This window comes from Capsicum annuum, chromosome 5 (assembly GCF_002878395.1).
Source record: "Capsicum annuum cultivar UCD-10X-F1 chromosome 5, UCD10Xv1.1, whole genome shotgun sequence".
In the NCBI taxonomy this organism is placed as follows: Eukaryota; Viridiplantae; Streptophyta; class Magnoliopsida; order Solanales; family Solanaceae; genus Capsicum; species Capsicum annuum.
In genome coordinates this window covers 183,618,746-183,635,738 of record NC_061115.1, presented here as the reverse complement: position 1 = coordinate 183,635,738, position 16,993 = coordinate 183,618,746, and the positions used below count along the sequence as shown (strand labels likewise).

Genomic DNA, 16,993 nt, shown 5'->3' with positions numbered 1-16,993 from the left:
GAAACTAAGTTCTAAAGGCATTTATGACTTGAGATATGAGAAACTGTGTCTACTTTCAAAAGTCGAGTTACCTCTAGGATACATAATTCCAAATTTTAACATGTTTGATGGGCATGGAGATCCAATCATACATCTAACGGACTACTGTGGAAAACTAGTTAGCTAGGACATAATGAGGCTTTTCTGATGAGATTATTTGTTCAAAGCCTATCAGGAATGACACTTACTTGATTCGCCCAACAAGATTTCAACAAATGGCATAATTGGGAAGCATTGGCTCAAGATTTTGTAAGGCAATATAAGTTTAACATCAACATCGGTCCAACAATGTTGGATTTTCTTGAGGTAAAAAGAATAGACCATGAATCTTTTGAAGAATATGCAATACGGTGGCGGTTATAAGCTTCTAGGATACATCCTTCTGTACCTAAAGAGGAGTTGGTCCAAATTTTTCTCAAATCACTAGATGGAATATACTTTCAGAAGATGTTCTTCCTAATCGGTCACAGTTTCGCGAGTCTAATTTCTATTGGAAAGAAATTAGAATATGAAATTCGAGCGGGGAGAATTATTGATATTTCTGCAAACTTAGCCACTTTTTAAACACCAAAGAGTCCATCCGGGGTAGGAGAAGAGGATTCATCACCCTCCATACCTCAAACACAAGGCTACCCAAATAATGAAAGGATTCATGCCATTTTTTATTCTTGTGGGATACATATTGAACCTTGTGACTCACAAGATTCTCAAAACAAAGCTTTTCAGATCCAACCCTACTTTATCCAGCAAGGTTCTCAAAATGAGGCTTCTCGAACATATCTCAACTTTTAACAAGGGCCTTATCCAGTACACAATGCTTTACATCAATTGGAGAGAGTGAGGTCTCGAGCTTTTACTTTCTTAACTAAGCCCTTAGCGAACATATTTGAAAGGTTAAGGGCCTAAGGTATCATCGAACCAAAGAAAGGATGGATCCCTGCACATCTACCCCTTAATTTTAATCCATCTAAAAATTGTTCTTATCACTCGAATGTTCAAGGCCAAGACATTAAGGAATGCTCGACGCTAAGGTACAAGGTTCAGAATCTAATCAAACAGAAAAGAATAAAGGTACAACGAGGCCTAGTGAGCAATGATCTTATCACTACGGGTGAAATTTTTGTTCAAGGTGATCTGACAAAAGTATTTTCAAGACTTTCATGAAGGAAGCGTAAAGCACACCAACTGATTTAATGTGCAAGCATTCTTCACAATTCCCCTTTGATCCGTCTTATATCCAATAACATTTTCTTGCCTTCCCTGCATTTCTTTGTATTCACGAACTACGTTTGACTTGACTTCCATTTGGATACGTAGGCAGACCCTTTGGGTCTGGTCTTAATCTAATAAAATATTTCCTCTTCCGTCTCCTCCGAACACTCCAAAAAATGTCAGGCTGATAAGCCAAGCCCTTTAGTATATAAAGGTATATTACAATTGAGGTCACGATGTTCAAATGTGGGACAACCATTTCTCTTGGACTAATGCTTTCTTTGAGTGGTACAAGAATATAAGACTCCAAAGACAAAACTGGGGCAGAATTTTTGAGGTTTCAAGAAAACCTCAAAAATTTCACAAGTATATCATATCAATTCACAATGACGTGCGAAAGACGCCTTTTATTTTAAACTGGGGCAGAAATTTTTGAGAATTTCTCAAAAATTTCACCATGATGAAGTAGAAGTCCCCAATGGTCCATGAAGCAGAAACAACGAGCAAGGAGGCAAATCGAGCAAGGTACGAATCAATATTATTTTGACTTACGATTTTTCTTTGAGTGAAGGCAACAGGTACTAAATGCAACAACGATGTTATGATATAATCAAAGAGGTCAGAATTATATCCCCAATAAGGGAAATGAGCTAAGTTGTTCTATCTTTTAACTTTGACAATATTTAATTTGATATTACCTTATTAAACAACATTGGGTTCCTGTAGAACCTTAATCACGATATTGGATTCTTATAGAACCTTAATCATAATATTGGATTCCTGTAGAACCTTATCCACAATATTAGGTTCCTGTACAACCTTATCCACAATCTTGGGTTCCTGTAGAACCGTAGAACCTTATTAAACAATCTTGTGTTCTTGTAGAACCTTATCCATAATATCAAGTTCCTGTAGAACTTTAATCAACAATCTTGGGTTCCTGTAGAACCTTAATCAACAATATAGGGTTCCTGTGGAACCTTAATCACCAATGTTGGGTTCTCGAAACCTTATATTTTTTCATGTCCTAACTCGTATTCGCATCCCACATTTAAAAATCACTCTAACCCTACCATTTATTTATCCGTACTATTACTACTCTAATCCTACCTTTTATTTTCATACCTTTCAATCCGTCATTGCTTCAAATTCCATTCACTTCAATCTCATCAACCCATGACATCGTTGTTGATGCCCCATCCTTTATCATTCACATTCTTTAGGGATATTGTTCATTCCTAAATCTAGAACTACACACGGCCTGATTCTTGTAAAACCAGAGATATGTAGGCGACTTAAAGCCAAAGTCTCGGTCATACTATTTTTTAATACCTCCCGTTGCTTTCTTCCTAATAAACCGTCATCTCGATCGGACAAAATTGGCTACTATGTCAACTTTCGTTGCTTGACAATTCTTTTATCATTTCCAAGCAACGAAAGGGCAGCTGTTGACACCCAATTTTGACCTCTCGATATTCCTATTAAGCTGCTACTTTATAAAAATCATTTAATTTTAAATGCTAATATTTTTAACGCATTATTCATGTATCATATAAATAACGACGTGCCACATTTATGATTTTAAAGATTTACAAATTATTTTTATTTCTTTCTTATTATTTTTTATAATTTATTAATTAAAATATAATATTTTACATAATTTTATCACTTTTCGTTAATATAAATACTCACAATTTACAAATGCATTATCTAGTTCTATTATTATTATTATTATTATTATTATTATTATTATTATTATTATTATTATTATTATTATTATTACATAACATTAATTTATTTTAATAAGACGTCTCATTATTATTGTTATTACTACATTTACTAAACTAGCAACCACTTTTATTCAATTTCCTTCTCTTGGGTTTAATTGCTAGCCAATTTTCTATTCTAATTGATGTCAAGTTCTAATTGATGTCAAGTTTAGTCAAATTGATACTCTTTTAAATTCAAATTAAATTATAATTTTTGAACCATCTTTTAAACTCTTTTAATCTCAACCATGGATCAAAATTGATCCAATGACTGAGATTAAATCTCTCACTCTCTTCTTTTACACAAAACCTAAACCCTAATCCGATTATTCTCCCCCAAAACAGCCGCACCTCACAAGTTTTCTCTCTCTTCTTCCATGCTCTCTCACTCTAAACAACTACCAGTGACCACTGCTCCTTCCGTCAGCCATGAACGTCACCGGCTATCCCACCACCGGCACTCTCCCTCTGTTCTTCCTCTCTTCGTCGCGTCTCATCCAACAACCAAAATCAGCCCCGCGCTACCACCATCCCTCAAACCATGCCGCTGTCACCGCCCCTACATGTCGCCCCTGCTTCTACCGAAGAAGCGGGCAACTCCGTCGCTGCTCCAGCCCCCGTCAGATGCCCCAGCCGCCGCTGCTCTAGCCACCTCTGCCGCCGACGAAAAGCAACAACAACAATAGCCGCCTGCCCGGAGGACCACCACTGGTCCGCTTCTCCACCACCACTATTTTCACTCATCGCCGGCGAAACACGATGGATTCATAACGAATCCATCCAGGTTTGTACCCCATTTAATTTCGTGTCCCAAATTAACATTGTTATCTTCTTCTCATTCTTTCCTTTGACAGATTATTAAATTTGAAATTAGTAACAGTTGATTTTGATTTTTGATACATCCAATTTCATATTTGCTTGCATTCTTTAATTAACATATAGATTACTGTTAGACCTAATTTTGCATCGAAAAGGTGCTCGTGGCTTGTTGAATTCATTCATCGTTATTACGTGTCATAATTTCGGGTATGCCGATGAGTATTGTTACTGTTGTTTACTTGAAATTCATACGCATGATTGCTATTGAACTGATGTTATTTACACCAATGTTAAAATTATTTGGTTTCACTATGAATAGTTTGGTAATATATTTTTCCTTCTCCGATGATTTGAATAATTAATTTCATTGATTGAATATTTTTTCCTTTTTTAGCTTAATTGATTCTGATACTTCTAAAAAGATTTTGCCAAATTAACAATTCTTTTCTTTTTGTAGTTATGCTTAGGGGTGGCAATTTCAACCCATATTTTTGAAAAGAGTCCGTTTAACCCATATTTTGTGAATTGGATCACTCATATTTCAAATGGGTAAATATGGACTTCAACTCGTTTTAAAAGCTCATACAAATATAGACAAAATGGTTAAAATATGGGTACCCATTTAAATACAGAGATTACCCACTTATGCTTAAAGTTTCGGTTTTTTTTCTTTTCTAGTTTCTTTTCTTCTTCTTTTTTCTTTCTTTTTTTCTTTAATTTACTTTTTTTCTTTTTTCATTTTTTTTACTCATTCCTTATAATTTCTTTTTTTCTTTCTCATTTTTTCATCTATTTTTTTATTTTTATTTCTTTTTTCTTTGTATTCTTATTTTGTTTTTGCTTTCCCCTTTCTCATTCTTATTTCATCATTCGTATTCGCTTGAGACCTACATGGGTTAATAAATATAAACTTTTAATTATCCAATTTAGCCTATATAATTCATAACATCTCTTATCAATTAAATATAATCCATAGTCTCACTCCTTTATTATTAATTTTTTCTATCATTTATTTCTCTTTTTTTTTTTTTTAGTTTTTTGTTTCTTTTTTCCTTTAATTTACTATTTTTTTCTTTCTTTTTCCTTTAATTTACCTTTTTTTCTTTTTCATTTTTTCTACTTATTTTTTACTCGTTTCTTACACTTTTTTTATTTTTTTTCATCATTTTTTTCTTTTTCATTTTTATTTATTTAATTTTTTTTTTGTATTTCCGTTTCCCCCTTTTTCATTCTTGGTTCGTCATTTTTCTTATTTTTTTATATTCTTTTCCTCATCTTGTTTTTTGTCATTGCATTTTATATTTTTTTACTTTAAATTTATTTGTATCATACTATATATTTCAAATAAATTTATTATTTGTATTTGAATAGTTTAGTTGTTAATATCTGCAATTTATCATGTGTATTTATATACAAATAAGTATATGAATTAAAATCAACATGGGTTGTGGTGCAGTGGATGGGACTTCTCCACCCTTAACCAGAGGTCGAGGGTACGATCCTGGTTATGGAGAAAACTCTGTTGGGAACGCTGCCACCTTAATAGGCCCTGCAACGCTCGATCCGAATTAGTCGGGGCTCTAATGCTGGCACCGGACACCGGATGAAAAACCAAAAAAAAAGTATATGAATTAATTATATTTTCTTGAGACTAAAATACATATGGCTGAAGATCCACATAGCCCTCGAATTATAAATGTTGGGCGAATATAAATCAATAAGCGCTAATGGTATTTTCGTTATCATAAAAAAAAAAGGAAACCAAAAATAGAAAAAAAAATAAAAAAGTAGAAAGAGAGGTAGAAGTTAGAGATAGAAGAGAGAAAAAAGCGTAAAGAAAGAATTGAAGAAAAAAATACAAAAAACAATCAAAAAGAAAAAATAATGAAAAAAAAAAAGAGAAGGAAAAAGAAAAAAGATGATGGTGAAAACAAATATACTGAGTGGTTACGATATTTTAGTCATCATTCATAATTTGTACTAGACTTAACCATGTTCTTCGAAAATAAAAAAAATAAAAAAAATAAAAAAAAAAAAAAAAAAAAAAAAAAAATTAAAAAGAAAAAACTAAAAAAAAAGAAATGAAAAAAAAGTCAAGTTGATATGATATAGAAGTTTTAAGTTTTGACTTAGGAGTTAAAGTGTTGAAACCATTTTTACCCAATCCATATTTGACCAAATCCATATTTACTCATATTTATATAGGCGGATTGCAATCCAAACCATTTTTGCTCGATCCATATTTAACCCGTCCAAATCCAATCCAATCCGCCCGTTTACTACCCTTAGTTATGCTAATGATTTGCCTTAATTTATAAGTATGTTAGAAAGTAAATTTGAATTGATTGATATTTTTCCTTCCTTTTATTTATTTTGACTGTTACTATTATTAAGTTTGTTTTTTATATTTAAGGGAAATTTGGTTGATTGATTAGATCAAATATTTTTTTCTGTTGATTGATGTCTATCTTTCTTTTTATGTTTTTGAACTGTTTTACATTACTTGACTAATATAAGTGTGATATTTATATTTAGGAAAATTTTCATTGATTGATTGACTGGTTTTATTTTCCCCTAATTGATAGACAAAAGATATTCTTTTTCCTTTATTTGTCTTGACTCTATTACTACTAGAAGTACAAGGCCCGTGTCAGTATGGGCTCAACAGTAGAACATGTGGATTGCAATTTTTAAGTTTTAGGATTTATCTTGGAGTAGAAAGTTTGAGCAGTAGAATATTTTCATTAGTATGATTGAGCTGAAGGGATCACAATTGAAACCTTTTTTTAACCTTCTTGTTGAATTTTGCGATAAAAAATATAAAGAAAGAAGAGGCATAAATCTAATGAAATGGCTTAAATCAAATATCCAGCAGATTATTGATTTTCACTATCGCAAAGATTAAGAATCATGTAAACTTATCCGAAAAAAAGAATACACGCCTTAGATTCGCTATTGTTTTGTTTAATTATTATTTTTAATACAGGAAAAGAGTTTTGTTTTTTAATAAAGAAGGAAGAGTTGAGATTTTCTTTTTTTTATTTTATTTTTAAAGCAGAGAAATGTTAATTAATATTGAGGAGCTGTAAAAAGTTGAGAAAGATGGCTACACATATTTGATAGAAAATTTTCTAATGTTAAGAAAGTGTGAAGTATTTGGTAGCAAATTTGTGATAGATACACGGTTTTTGTACATAAATTTACTTTATTTATATTTAAATTAATTTTTAAAAATCTTTTGCAAATAATTTTATACCTTTCTTTAATTTCTTTAAAATATAATAACAAAATTTACTTATGTTTTATTCTTCTCACACTTTACTACATACATTTTATCTTCTTTAAATCTCATTATGCCATTTTACCCTTTTTAAACATCACTGTATATTAAAATCACGATTGAAGCAGCTGAAGCAGAAATCAGTTAATTTTTAAATTTTTTTTGTTAATTATTGTTATTTACAATACTTTTTATTTCAAATATCTATGAACTTAGCTTGGACTTAATCCGCATTCGCCTCTGTAGCTCTTCTATAAGAGTGGACCTTTTTCTTTCCAAATAATATATGTTGCTTTATATCTTCTTCTGTTTTGTCCCAATTTATGTGGCACTAATATAATTTTGATAGTCAATCAAATATTTTATGTTGACATATCCTTTTGTAATTCTTATTTTTCTAATACATAAATGACTTATAATGAGTGATATAGTAAAATCATCGTTCGAAAGACGAAAATTTAATTTAAAATATTAAGATTTAATTTCGCATTTTATGTCTATTTTATTTTTCATTAAATATTATTTATTTTCTTAATACCTAGATGACTCATAATAATTAATTAAGAGCGATTGATTATGTTATTACTATAAAAATTAATATAATTTTATCATATTCAATAGTAATCATCTATAATTCACCGGAATAGTATATTAATTAAATACGGGATGCTATATTTGCATATGCAAAATATAATATTATTACAAATTATTGGATAGTGCATTATATTTATCTTTCACAATAATAAAATTTTACTATATTTCTTTCTTTATTTCTTTTTAACTTGATACATATTGACCCAACACAAATTCTTAGAAAATATTCATTAGAAATTTATTTTATTAAATTAAATTTATTAATTTTGTACTTTCAAAATTTAAAGTTAAGTTTAAATATAGTATTTCTATATAAGAAAAAAATAATTTTAAAATTTAAATTTACTAAATAAATAAATAAATAAAAAGATTAATTTTCTATACAAAAGTCAATTAAAATAATAAAATTAATTTACTTTAAATATTTAGTTGCAATTAATTAAGATAATTTTTTATTTTGTCATGATTTATGCTGCACCGATAAAATTTTGAGAGTTGAATAGAACTTTTATCTATTTTTAAAAAAGTATTTTAACTTGTTAATTATTGTAATTTATAATAATTTTTATGTAATTATAAAATAATATATTTACTCCTTGTGTTCCAATTTATGTGGCTTCAATATAATTTTGAGAGTCAACTAAAATTTTATATATCTTATATTTTAAGTTAATTATTATAATTTGTAGTACTTTTTCTTTTATCTCAATTTATGTGGCATTGCTAAAATAATGAGAGTCAATAAAATTTCTATATGTCTTTTAAATATTTTAAGTTATTAATTATTGTGATTTGTGGTAATAAATTAGTTTTGAACATGATAACCAATTAAATAAATAAATAATTTACTTCCAATATGTAATTATAGTTAATTAATATAAATTAATAGAATATATTAAATATTTAAATCATTATGATGAAACAATAAAATTATTATATATTGGGGTATGGTATGTAATTAAGTGGAAGTAGAGAGATTTTTTGGTAATTGTATAAGAGGTGGTCGAAACCACCTCTTCTATATAATAGATAAACAACACTCTTTCTGATTATTTAGACAACTTTTATCATACTCTCTCACTCCCTATATGAAAACTCCCTGACTTCTATATTCTTCTACACTATATCTAAGTACTAAGTTTCACTTGCTGCTACTTTGAGAGACGACTGATTCTTGCTCGTTGTTACAATTGTTCGTCCACTCTGAGTTCAATTTGTTTTGTCAGTGTGGTGTTAACCGGTTAGTTTTCTCTAGCCATGCATTAGTTCTTTTATATCATTCTATGTGAGCATGTTTTTATTACTTAAAATACTTGATGTCATATGTCTTCTATTTGTTTTATACGCCTTTATGACTTATTGTGTTCATATGAGTAGTTACTTTTGACAATACAACATGTTTTCTCTTGTTGTTAAATATTTTCCCACTAGAATGTTTGTTGTTTGTGAACCTGAAATAATCTTTGCGCGTCACATAACCCCTTTGGCGTGAACCTGTCTGGGATCCCGGAGATCCTTAGGATCTCGACAGCGCCAAGGTTTGGTTATGTATCGCCAAAGGTATATTTCGGATTTGGAATGTGGTTTTGGTGTTTTCTTTATGTTCACAGATTAAAGACAATGGTTAGATGAGACGGAGTCGACATGGATTTGAGAGTTACTAAAGGCTATCCAACCTAGCCCTTCTTAGTTTTTATTCCATTATTGTTGGTTTGTAATAATTATTGTACAATTCTATGACAAGAATACTGAAATTATGGGATTGCTCAGGGGCGGGGAATTAAGTGTTTATGTGCCACGTGAACAATTTAGGCAAACAAACTTAGAATTCGTTAATTTATTGGTTATCTAGTCAAATCTAATTTACGACTTATTAGTTGATCCGTCTAGAAATCATATTTTTTTAGGAGTTTAATTAATATCTGCCTTGTTAAACATATTTGAATATGACAATTTAATTTACAACATATTGACTCTTGCATGTTTAACAATTGTGGATATATCACAAATGACATTCTTAGCATTTTAAATCACTCTTTCAACAATTATATTCTTAGCATTCAAAATAACATTTTTTGACATTTTAAATAATATTTTCAATACCTTAAATAATATTTTCTGCATATTAAAATTAATTTTCAGCACATTAACTAATTTGCAGCATTTTAAAATAATTTTTTTGGCACACTATAATTAATTTTCAGCATTCCTATTTGTCTTTTCATTAATTTCTACTTAGTAAAACAATTTTTAGCATCTACATAAAAAAAATGACTTTATTTCTCTACCAAAGTCATTACGCGATTTTTGACTTTCACAATTTAAACTAAACATGACATTTTACTCTTTGTACTATCTCCTAAATTATAGTTAGCAGGAAAGTAAAAAGAATTACGAGGTCTGATTTTCATATTTTAAATTAATTTGATACAGTTTCGGGAGCACCACGTACCAAAAGTTTCAAAAAGCAAAGACTATGCATACATACATAAGTATTTTTGTTTATTTTTTCTACTTGTCTTTAAAATTATAATGTTATTATTTTCACTTAAAATCGACCTCTAATTAAAATTGTTGCTAAGTTGAACGAGCACGATTAATAATATCGTGACATCATTTCTATAAAGCAATAAACATTTTTTTAATGAAATAAAAACTTTTTTTTTAAGTTTTGAATATTATTCCTCTATCAAAATAAGTTAGTTACTATGTATTTTTCTTATTTTTTTTAATTTATTTGGGGTAATTTAAATATTTTCCTTTGCTTAATAATTTTTGTTATAAATTATATCACTTCTTTCTTCTCGCTTGTCTTATTTATATACTTTATCACTTAGATGATTAATAGCTAAAATATATAAGTTAAATGTTTGTTAATTATTTTATCTCTTAGCTAAGCATTAAATTAATAAAATAAGAGACTTTATTTGATCACGTAGAATTTCCACATAAAATACGAATTCGGCCGGGAACCACCTTTGCGGACTTCGAAAGGTGCCTAGCATCTTCCTTTCAAGGTAATTTGAACTCTCATCCAAATTTTTGGTGAACTAAGATAAAATAATAAAATAGGTTCGTAGTTAGTCTAGACCGGTGCCCTAACGCACCTTAATTCGTTAGGTGGCGATTCTTCACACTCATCTTCAAACAATCCCAAAAAGAGTTTGTCTCGTCGAATCCCGCTTTCCGCGAGGAAAATGGGGCGCGACAATAAAAAATAAAAAAATAATTCATAAAAAAATTAAGTTTTACATTTTTATAAAAGCATTAAAAAAATAAAGCATAACTAACTTTTTTAGTGAGTTAAGATTATTTTGGTAACTCTTTAAAACTATGACATAGCCTCTATTATGATTTGCGTATACTCTATCCTTCTCACACCCCACTATATGGAAATACATTGGATATGTTGTAGTTATTGTTAAAACTATGACATATTTTGATACTTTTTAAAATGGGTGACATAGTTTAGTTGTGGGTTCTCAAAAATAGTTGTGGCCGACTCGGTGAGAGGAGTTAGCATACAATGAGGGGTTCAATCACATTTGATAAAAATTATATAATTTATTTATAATTAAAATTAGTTTTATGTATATATAATAAATGTTAAATTTTATTTAAAAAAATATATAATTTATATATAATTAAAAATATTTTTTTTTACATATATAATATAGATGTTAACCTATTTGACTGGCTTATGTGTGCATTTTTTAATTTTTTCAATGAAAATGGTGACTCCGCTGCTAACCGGCTCCATAGGATGTTTTATTTTGATGATGCAATAGAAGATCCAAATAAAATGCTTAATTCCCCTATTCTCTTAAACATTCTTTATTTTGTATATTCTCCATCCATTTTCCAAACAGCGTGACGTAGACAGAAGCCAGCGGCCGGCCGGCGATCGTCTTCGATTTCGTTTGCTAATTTCTGTCGACCACTTTCCGATCTCCTCTCAGTTCCTGGTAAGTCAAATAGATTGAGTCTTTTTTACTGTAAAATATTATTCATCTGTTGATTTCCCTTCATCTTTTTTTTTTTTTATTACCTTGATGCATGTGGTGTTCGAGTCAGCTTTCACGCACCCGACAAATTTCAGGGGATATTTAGTACCTCCCACTAGCCAAGGTACCACTCTGTCGATCATGGCTAGTATAGATGGGAAAAGATCATAATGTCCTCTGTTTTTCTTCTTGGATTTCTGGATACTTCATATGTCAATGAGATGTGGTTTAGTTGAAAATGAGTGTGGAATGTGAGCAAAAAGTGATTGATGAGTTTCCCTCTTTAATTTTTCCTTCTCCTGTTGGATTTGAGGTTAAGTTTTATAGACAAATGGAGTTGCTTGGATGGTAAGTATTCATTCAAAATTAATGGAAAGTTTAAATATTTCAAGTTGGATGTAAGAATTCTATAATTGTAGGTTGTTTTATAAATTCTAATCTCTTAGTGACAATATAGATTTTTGTCCAAACTTTCAGCAAAAGGGTATTCAATTGCTTTCTCTTGAAGGCTGTTGATTCTACCATCTCACCCCAAATAGCAATCGGTTAAGGGTCTTCATCAATACTTTCGTATTCATCTTCTGCATCTGTTGTCTCTTGTTCTTCCACTCCAATAAATTGTACAATAATCTCCTCATCAGTGTAAATTTCATGTACATATTGAAAGTGATGCGTCAAACTCCATGTAAGCTGTAGCATCCATTGCTTGATTGATGTTATGTGATGGGATTTGTGCTATTGTATGAATCTCTACCCCCAAGTGATTTCTCATGAGATCAGGGAAACTTTAGCCATTTAAGTTGTGTCCTAAAGAACAACAGTTGAAGAACTTAAAAAAACTTGCAGTTATTATAAATAATTTGATAGTTTATTTTATATAGTACATAATATATTTTTTATATAAAATATTAATATTACATATTATTTGAGTATGCTGTTATAGAGAGGTAATTTTTCTTAGAGTGTATTATTATAAACGTCATTGCTACTATAGGTAGAATGTTCTTATAGAGAAGTAAAATATGACAGGAAAAATTAGTTTCGGAGAAAATTAGGCCGCTATAACGAAATGACGTTATAACGAGGGGCTGTTATAAAGAGGTCTTACTGTATATAATAATAATAAATGGGTTCACCATCAAATATGTATAAATATTTATTGAAGTTTTTAATACATATAAATGATCAGATTCATTTAAAACCCATAAGTACTTGTCGTTTTTCATAAGGAATGACCACTCTTAGCCTAAGAGTGACAAGGAGCTTAACTGACATAACCAAACACACTGAAAGTTTATTTGCTTGGCTTCTTAATGTTTCAGTCATTGACTTCTATTATATGTTAATCAATGAAAAACTTTACTCTCCTCTAGTACTCACATCAAAGTAACGCATCACTACAGATACAATGAAACAAATCGTGAAGATTTTGACGTTGTTGCTTGCAGTAAGTGCTGTTTGGATAGGCTTGTTGCAGACCTCAACAATTCCAGAGAGCTATACCTGGCTAGTGAGCTCTTATTGACCATCTTTTGTTATCTTTGGCAATGCCATTTTGTTAAAGTTTCTTACTTTTCAGTGATTCTTAGTTTATTGCTATCGGTGTTGCAGTTGCCTCTATACCTCATTGTCTCCCTTGGTTGCTATGGTCTGCTAATGGTTGGCATTGGTCTAATGAATTTTCCAACATGTCCTCAAGAGGCTCTTTTCTTACAGCAGGTACAATTGCACTTTTCAGTTTTCATTCAAGAAATATTGCCTACCTATGTTGCTCGGACTCTTCATAAATGTCAACATGTTGGTGTCGGTTCCTCTAGAAGTGGAGGACTATGTTGCTCGGACTCTTCATAAATGTCAACATGTTGGTGTCGGTTCCTCTAGAAGTGGAGGACTATGTTGCTCGGACTCTTCCAAAATGTCAACAGGTGCGTGTGGGGTTCTCCAGAAGTAGTGTATTTTTGGAGAATCAGACATAGTTGCGACATCAAAAGTGAAGAGTCCGTGCAACTTAGGTGGAGGACATGTCTGAAATGGGTGGCAACATTTTTGGTTGATCCGAGCAACATACTATTCTGCTAGCTGACAGGTGATTGTTAGCCAATATAGTGCTGGGAAAACAAAGGCTTCTGGGCATTTCATTGTGAATAGAAAGATCATGTAATTGGATAAAGCGTGCAGAAGCATATCTCATCATTGCTGATTTGCTGTTTCTTCTGTAGGATATTGTTGAAGCCCGGGAATTCCTGAAGAAAAAAGGTGTAGATGTTGGTTCTGATTGATTCTTGTTGAAGTCGCAGTCACGGTTGTTCAACATATGGAGAAACACATTCAGTGAAGATGAAAACAGAGTCTGTAGTATGCTTCAAGTAGGAACATAACTGTCCAAATGTTCTGATACCCCATCTATGCTCGTCGACAACTGATTTCCCAAGTTAAACTGACTCAAAACATTTTTTTTAAAAAAAATTCATAATATTATTCTTTTCGAGCTCTGTATTGAGAGAGAACATTTACATCATGATGGGGGTACCTTTTGAGCTACTAAGCCTTCAAGCTTGTAGTTGAAGACGAAACCAAGAGAACAAAGAGGCATGGAATTTTTTTGGGCTTTGTTTTGGTTGTTTTACCAGTCTTTAATCTTATATTTTAGCACTTCTGTTTTGGCTAATCCAGTGTATTTTTTATTGAATACTTGTAATTGAAATCCTTGGGCTGATGGTCTGGGGTGTGCAAGTTTGGAACCGAACTGATTGATAAATCGAACCAATAAAAATGTTATTTGGTTATTATTATTGGGTTATTGAGTTAACGATTTTTTAATGTTTTTATAAAAAAATTTATTGGGTTATTGATTCGGTTTGATTTTTTTTTATTAGGTTATTAGGTAAATCAATAACTCAATAAGAATATATATATATATATATATATATATATATATGAAAAGTGTGAATCCTTAGAAAAATGATTTGAACTTTTTGTCGTTCGTTAAAAGATCCTTCCTTATACAAAACTATCTTTTTACTATTTTCTTCAAATTTATTATTTAATTATTTTTATTATATTAACTAGTTTCTTAAAATATGTGGGATTTCTAAAATATATGGAAGAAGAATTAATTAATATTTTTTTGTATTGATAAATTAGAAAAATACTCTTAAAATAGGATCTTATTAAAAAATATTTCTATAAATATTGAGATGCACTTCCTTATATAAATCCTAAAAGAAATAGGCAACAGATCTATGGTGGTCCGTTTTTTTCCACACACGTATGTGTTCTTTTGGGGATGAAATTCTCTCAGCAATTAATTTGGTTTGTTATTGTTTTAGGTTTGGTTATTTGATATATATAAGAAATTATAATATTTAATAATTTAAAATTAATTAAAATTTTATCTTATATAAAAAAATTAACTTGATTCAGTTACATGTTTAGATTGGTGGATGTTTAATTTTTCAACCCTCAACATATTAGAATTCAGCATGTGTGTATATATATGTATCTTCTTTGTTTTCATTCAAGTCATTCTTTAGGGTAAAAAAATTTCCTCAGATAAGAATTATTTTCATTAAAATTGAAATTTTGTGATTATTATTGTATTATTTTGTTGTGGTTTACAGGTCGTAAATGAATTTACAGGTGGTAGATGAATGTCGGTCGGTTTTGAGAAATTGTTTAGATAAAGATTAGGTTAATTGTATTGTATTTATATATCGTTTTTGAGAGTTTTTTTGTGTAAAAGTTAAGTTTATTTGTATTATTCTGATATCTATATTATCGTATTATTTTGTTATAGTTTACATATGGTAGATGATTGTCAGATGATGTCTCTATCATTTTGTGTAAATGTTTAATTTAATTATATTATTTTGATGTCTCTATCATCTTATTGTTTGTTGTAGTTTACATGTGGTAGATAAATGTCGATTGGCTTTGACAAATTTATTTGGTAAAGGTTAGGTTTAATAAAATAAATTCTTCAAAAAATGTTAAATTTAATTATTGTATTCATCTTTATTATTTAAACCAATATACTATTTAGTGTAACGTTTGAACTCAATAAAGTGAGGTACACGCGCAAAACGCGTACACCTAAACAACTATATATATATATATATAATATTAAAAGTGTGAAACCCTTTAGAAAAGTGATTTGAACTTTTTGTCCTTCATTAAATGTCGTTGCTTTAGATAAAATCATTTTTTTACTATTTATTTTTATTATTATTTTATTAAATTAAGGACTCCTAAAATATATTGAATGATACTTAATAATATATGGTAAGAAATATATATGAGTTCTAAAAAATATTAGAAAAAGAATTAGACTTAGGATTATAATTTTTGAACTTTTTTGTTATAGAATCAGTACGAATTTGCCTTAATTAATACTCAATATTTAAACAGTTCTCTTTTATTTTCCAATTAAAATTCATACAATTCTTTTCCTATTAAACCATAGATTCCACGTAATTGTACTATAAGGAAAACAAGTCAGAGATCTTAATTGGCATGAATGGTATAAAAAAATATTTTTTGTATAAAAATTATAATGTCAAATTTGTTGGGAAAAAAAGAAAAAAAAAATTGTAGAAAGGGTAATAGAAAAACCGATTATATATTTAGAATTTTTTTTTTTTTAACAATAGGAAAACCTACTATATATTTAGTATTTTGTATTCTCATACATTTAGGAGTTTCAAAAATATTTATATTTATGAGTTTTGTTGGTGGGAAAAGGAAAAAAATGATACAGAATTGTAGGGAGGAAAAAAAGGAAAAGAAGAAGAAACACGTGTAGAAGTAAGGAGAAATTTATCATATATTTTGGATATTTATATTTTATGATATGTCAGAATTGTAGGAAATAAAAAGAAAAGAAAAGCGTGTACGAAAATTTACTTGTGAAATTGATAGTATTTATGATTGAAAAGATAAATTTACTTGTGATTTGAGGTACGTTTGTTTTAGAAATATTTTTAGTATGTTCTTAAGGTTGTGGCTATAAAGCAGTGCAAAAAGTTTACATAATATGTTTTATGAAGATGCGATTGAAATGAGATGAAACGAGATCATTGTGTAAATTACGTAGTTATTAAAATAATAAACTAAAATACTGAGTACTTCAATTCATATTTAATTTCATCAAAGTTTTAATATAACGCGTATAACAGATATTGGCATGCCTATGTTGGCTATAATTTTATTAGGTAGTATTAGTTTTTTATCTGGAGGAATTGTAGCGAATAATATCGAATTGAATTTGTATATGTAGC

General features: G+C 29.6%; 1 protein-coding gene across 6 annotated transcripts; it reads left to right on the top strand.

Annotated features, from left to right (window-relative positions):
- The first annotated feature begins 3,337 nt into the window (after nt 1–3,337).
- On the top strand, nt 3,338–14,506 carry LOC107870992 (dolichol-phosphate mannose synthase subunit 3). 6 transcript variants are annotated; one of them, XR_007056060.1, is made up of 5 exons: nt 3,338–3,804; nt 11,583–11,678; nt 11,788–11,841; nt 13,166–13,227; nt 13,329–13,403. XR_007056060.1 is itself a non-coding variant. In XM_047413291.1 (5 exons), exons 3-5 carry the CDS (start codon nt 13,126–13,128, stop codon nt 13,994–13,996), a joined length of 270 nt encoding a protein of 89 aa, XP_047269247.1. In that variant the 5' UTR covers nt 3,348–3,804; nt 11,583–11,678; nt 13,121–13,125; the 3' UTR covers nt 13,997–14,506. The 6 variants fall into 6 exon arrangements, 4 of the variants coding, with proteins under 4 accessions (XP_047269247.1, XP_016573220.1, XP_047269248.1 ...); XM_047413291.1 differs by lacking the exon at nt 11,788–11,841 and adding an exon at nt 13,937–14,506 and having other exon boundaries at nt 3,348–3,804; nt 13,121–13,227; nt 13,329–13,436; XM_047413292.1 differs by lacking the exons at nt 3,338–3,804; nt 11,788–11,841 and adding exons at nt 8,685–8,953; nt 13,937–14,506 and having other exon boundaries at nt 13,121–13,227; nt 13,329–13,436.
- Nucleotides 14,507–16,993: the final 2,487 nt, after the last annotated feature.

Coding starts and splice junctions, on each gene's coding strand:
- LOC107870992 (XM_047413291.1), top strand. CDS start 13,126: ATGAAACAAATCGTGAAGATTTTGACGTTGTTGCTTGCAGTAAGTGCT. Junction 13,228..13,328: donor CAGAGAGCTATACCTGGCTA/GTGAGCTCTTAT, acceptor TCGGTGTTGCAG/TTGCCTCTATACCTCATTGT. Junction 13,437..13,936: donor AGGCTCTTTTCTTACAGCAG/GTACAATTGCAC, acceptor TTTCTTCTGTAG/GATATTGTTGAAGCCCGGGA.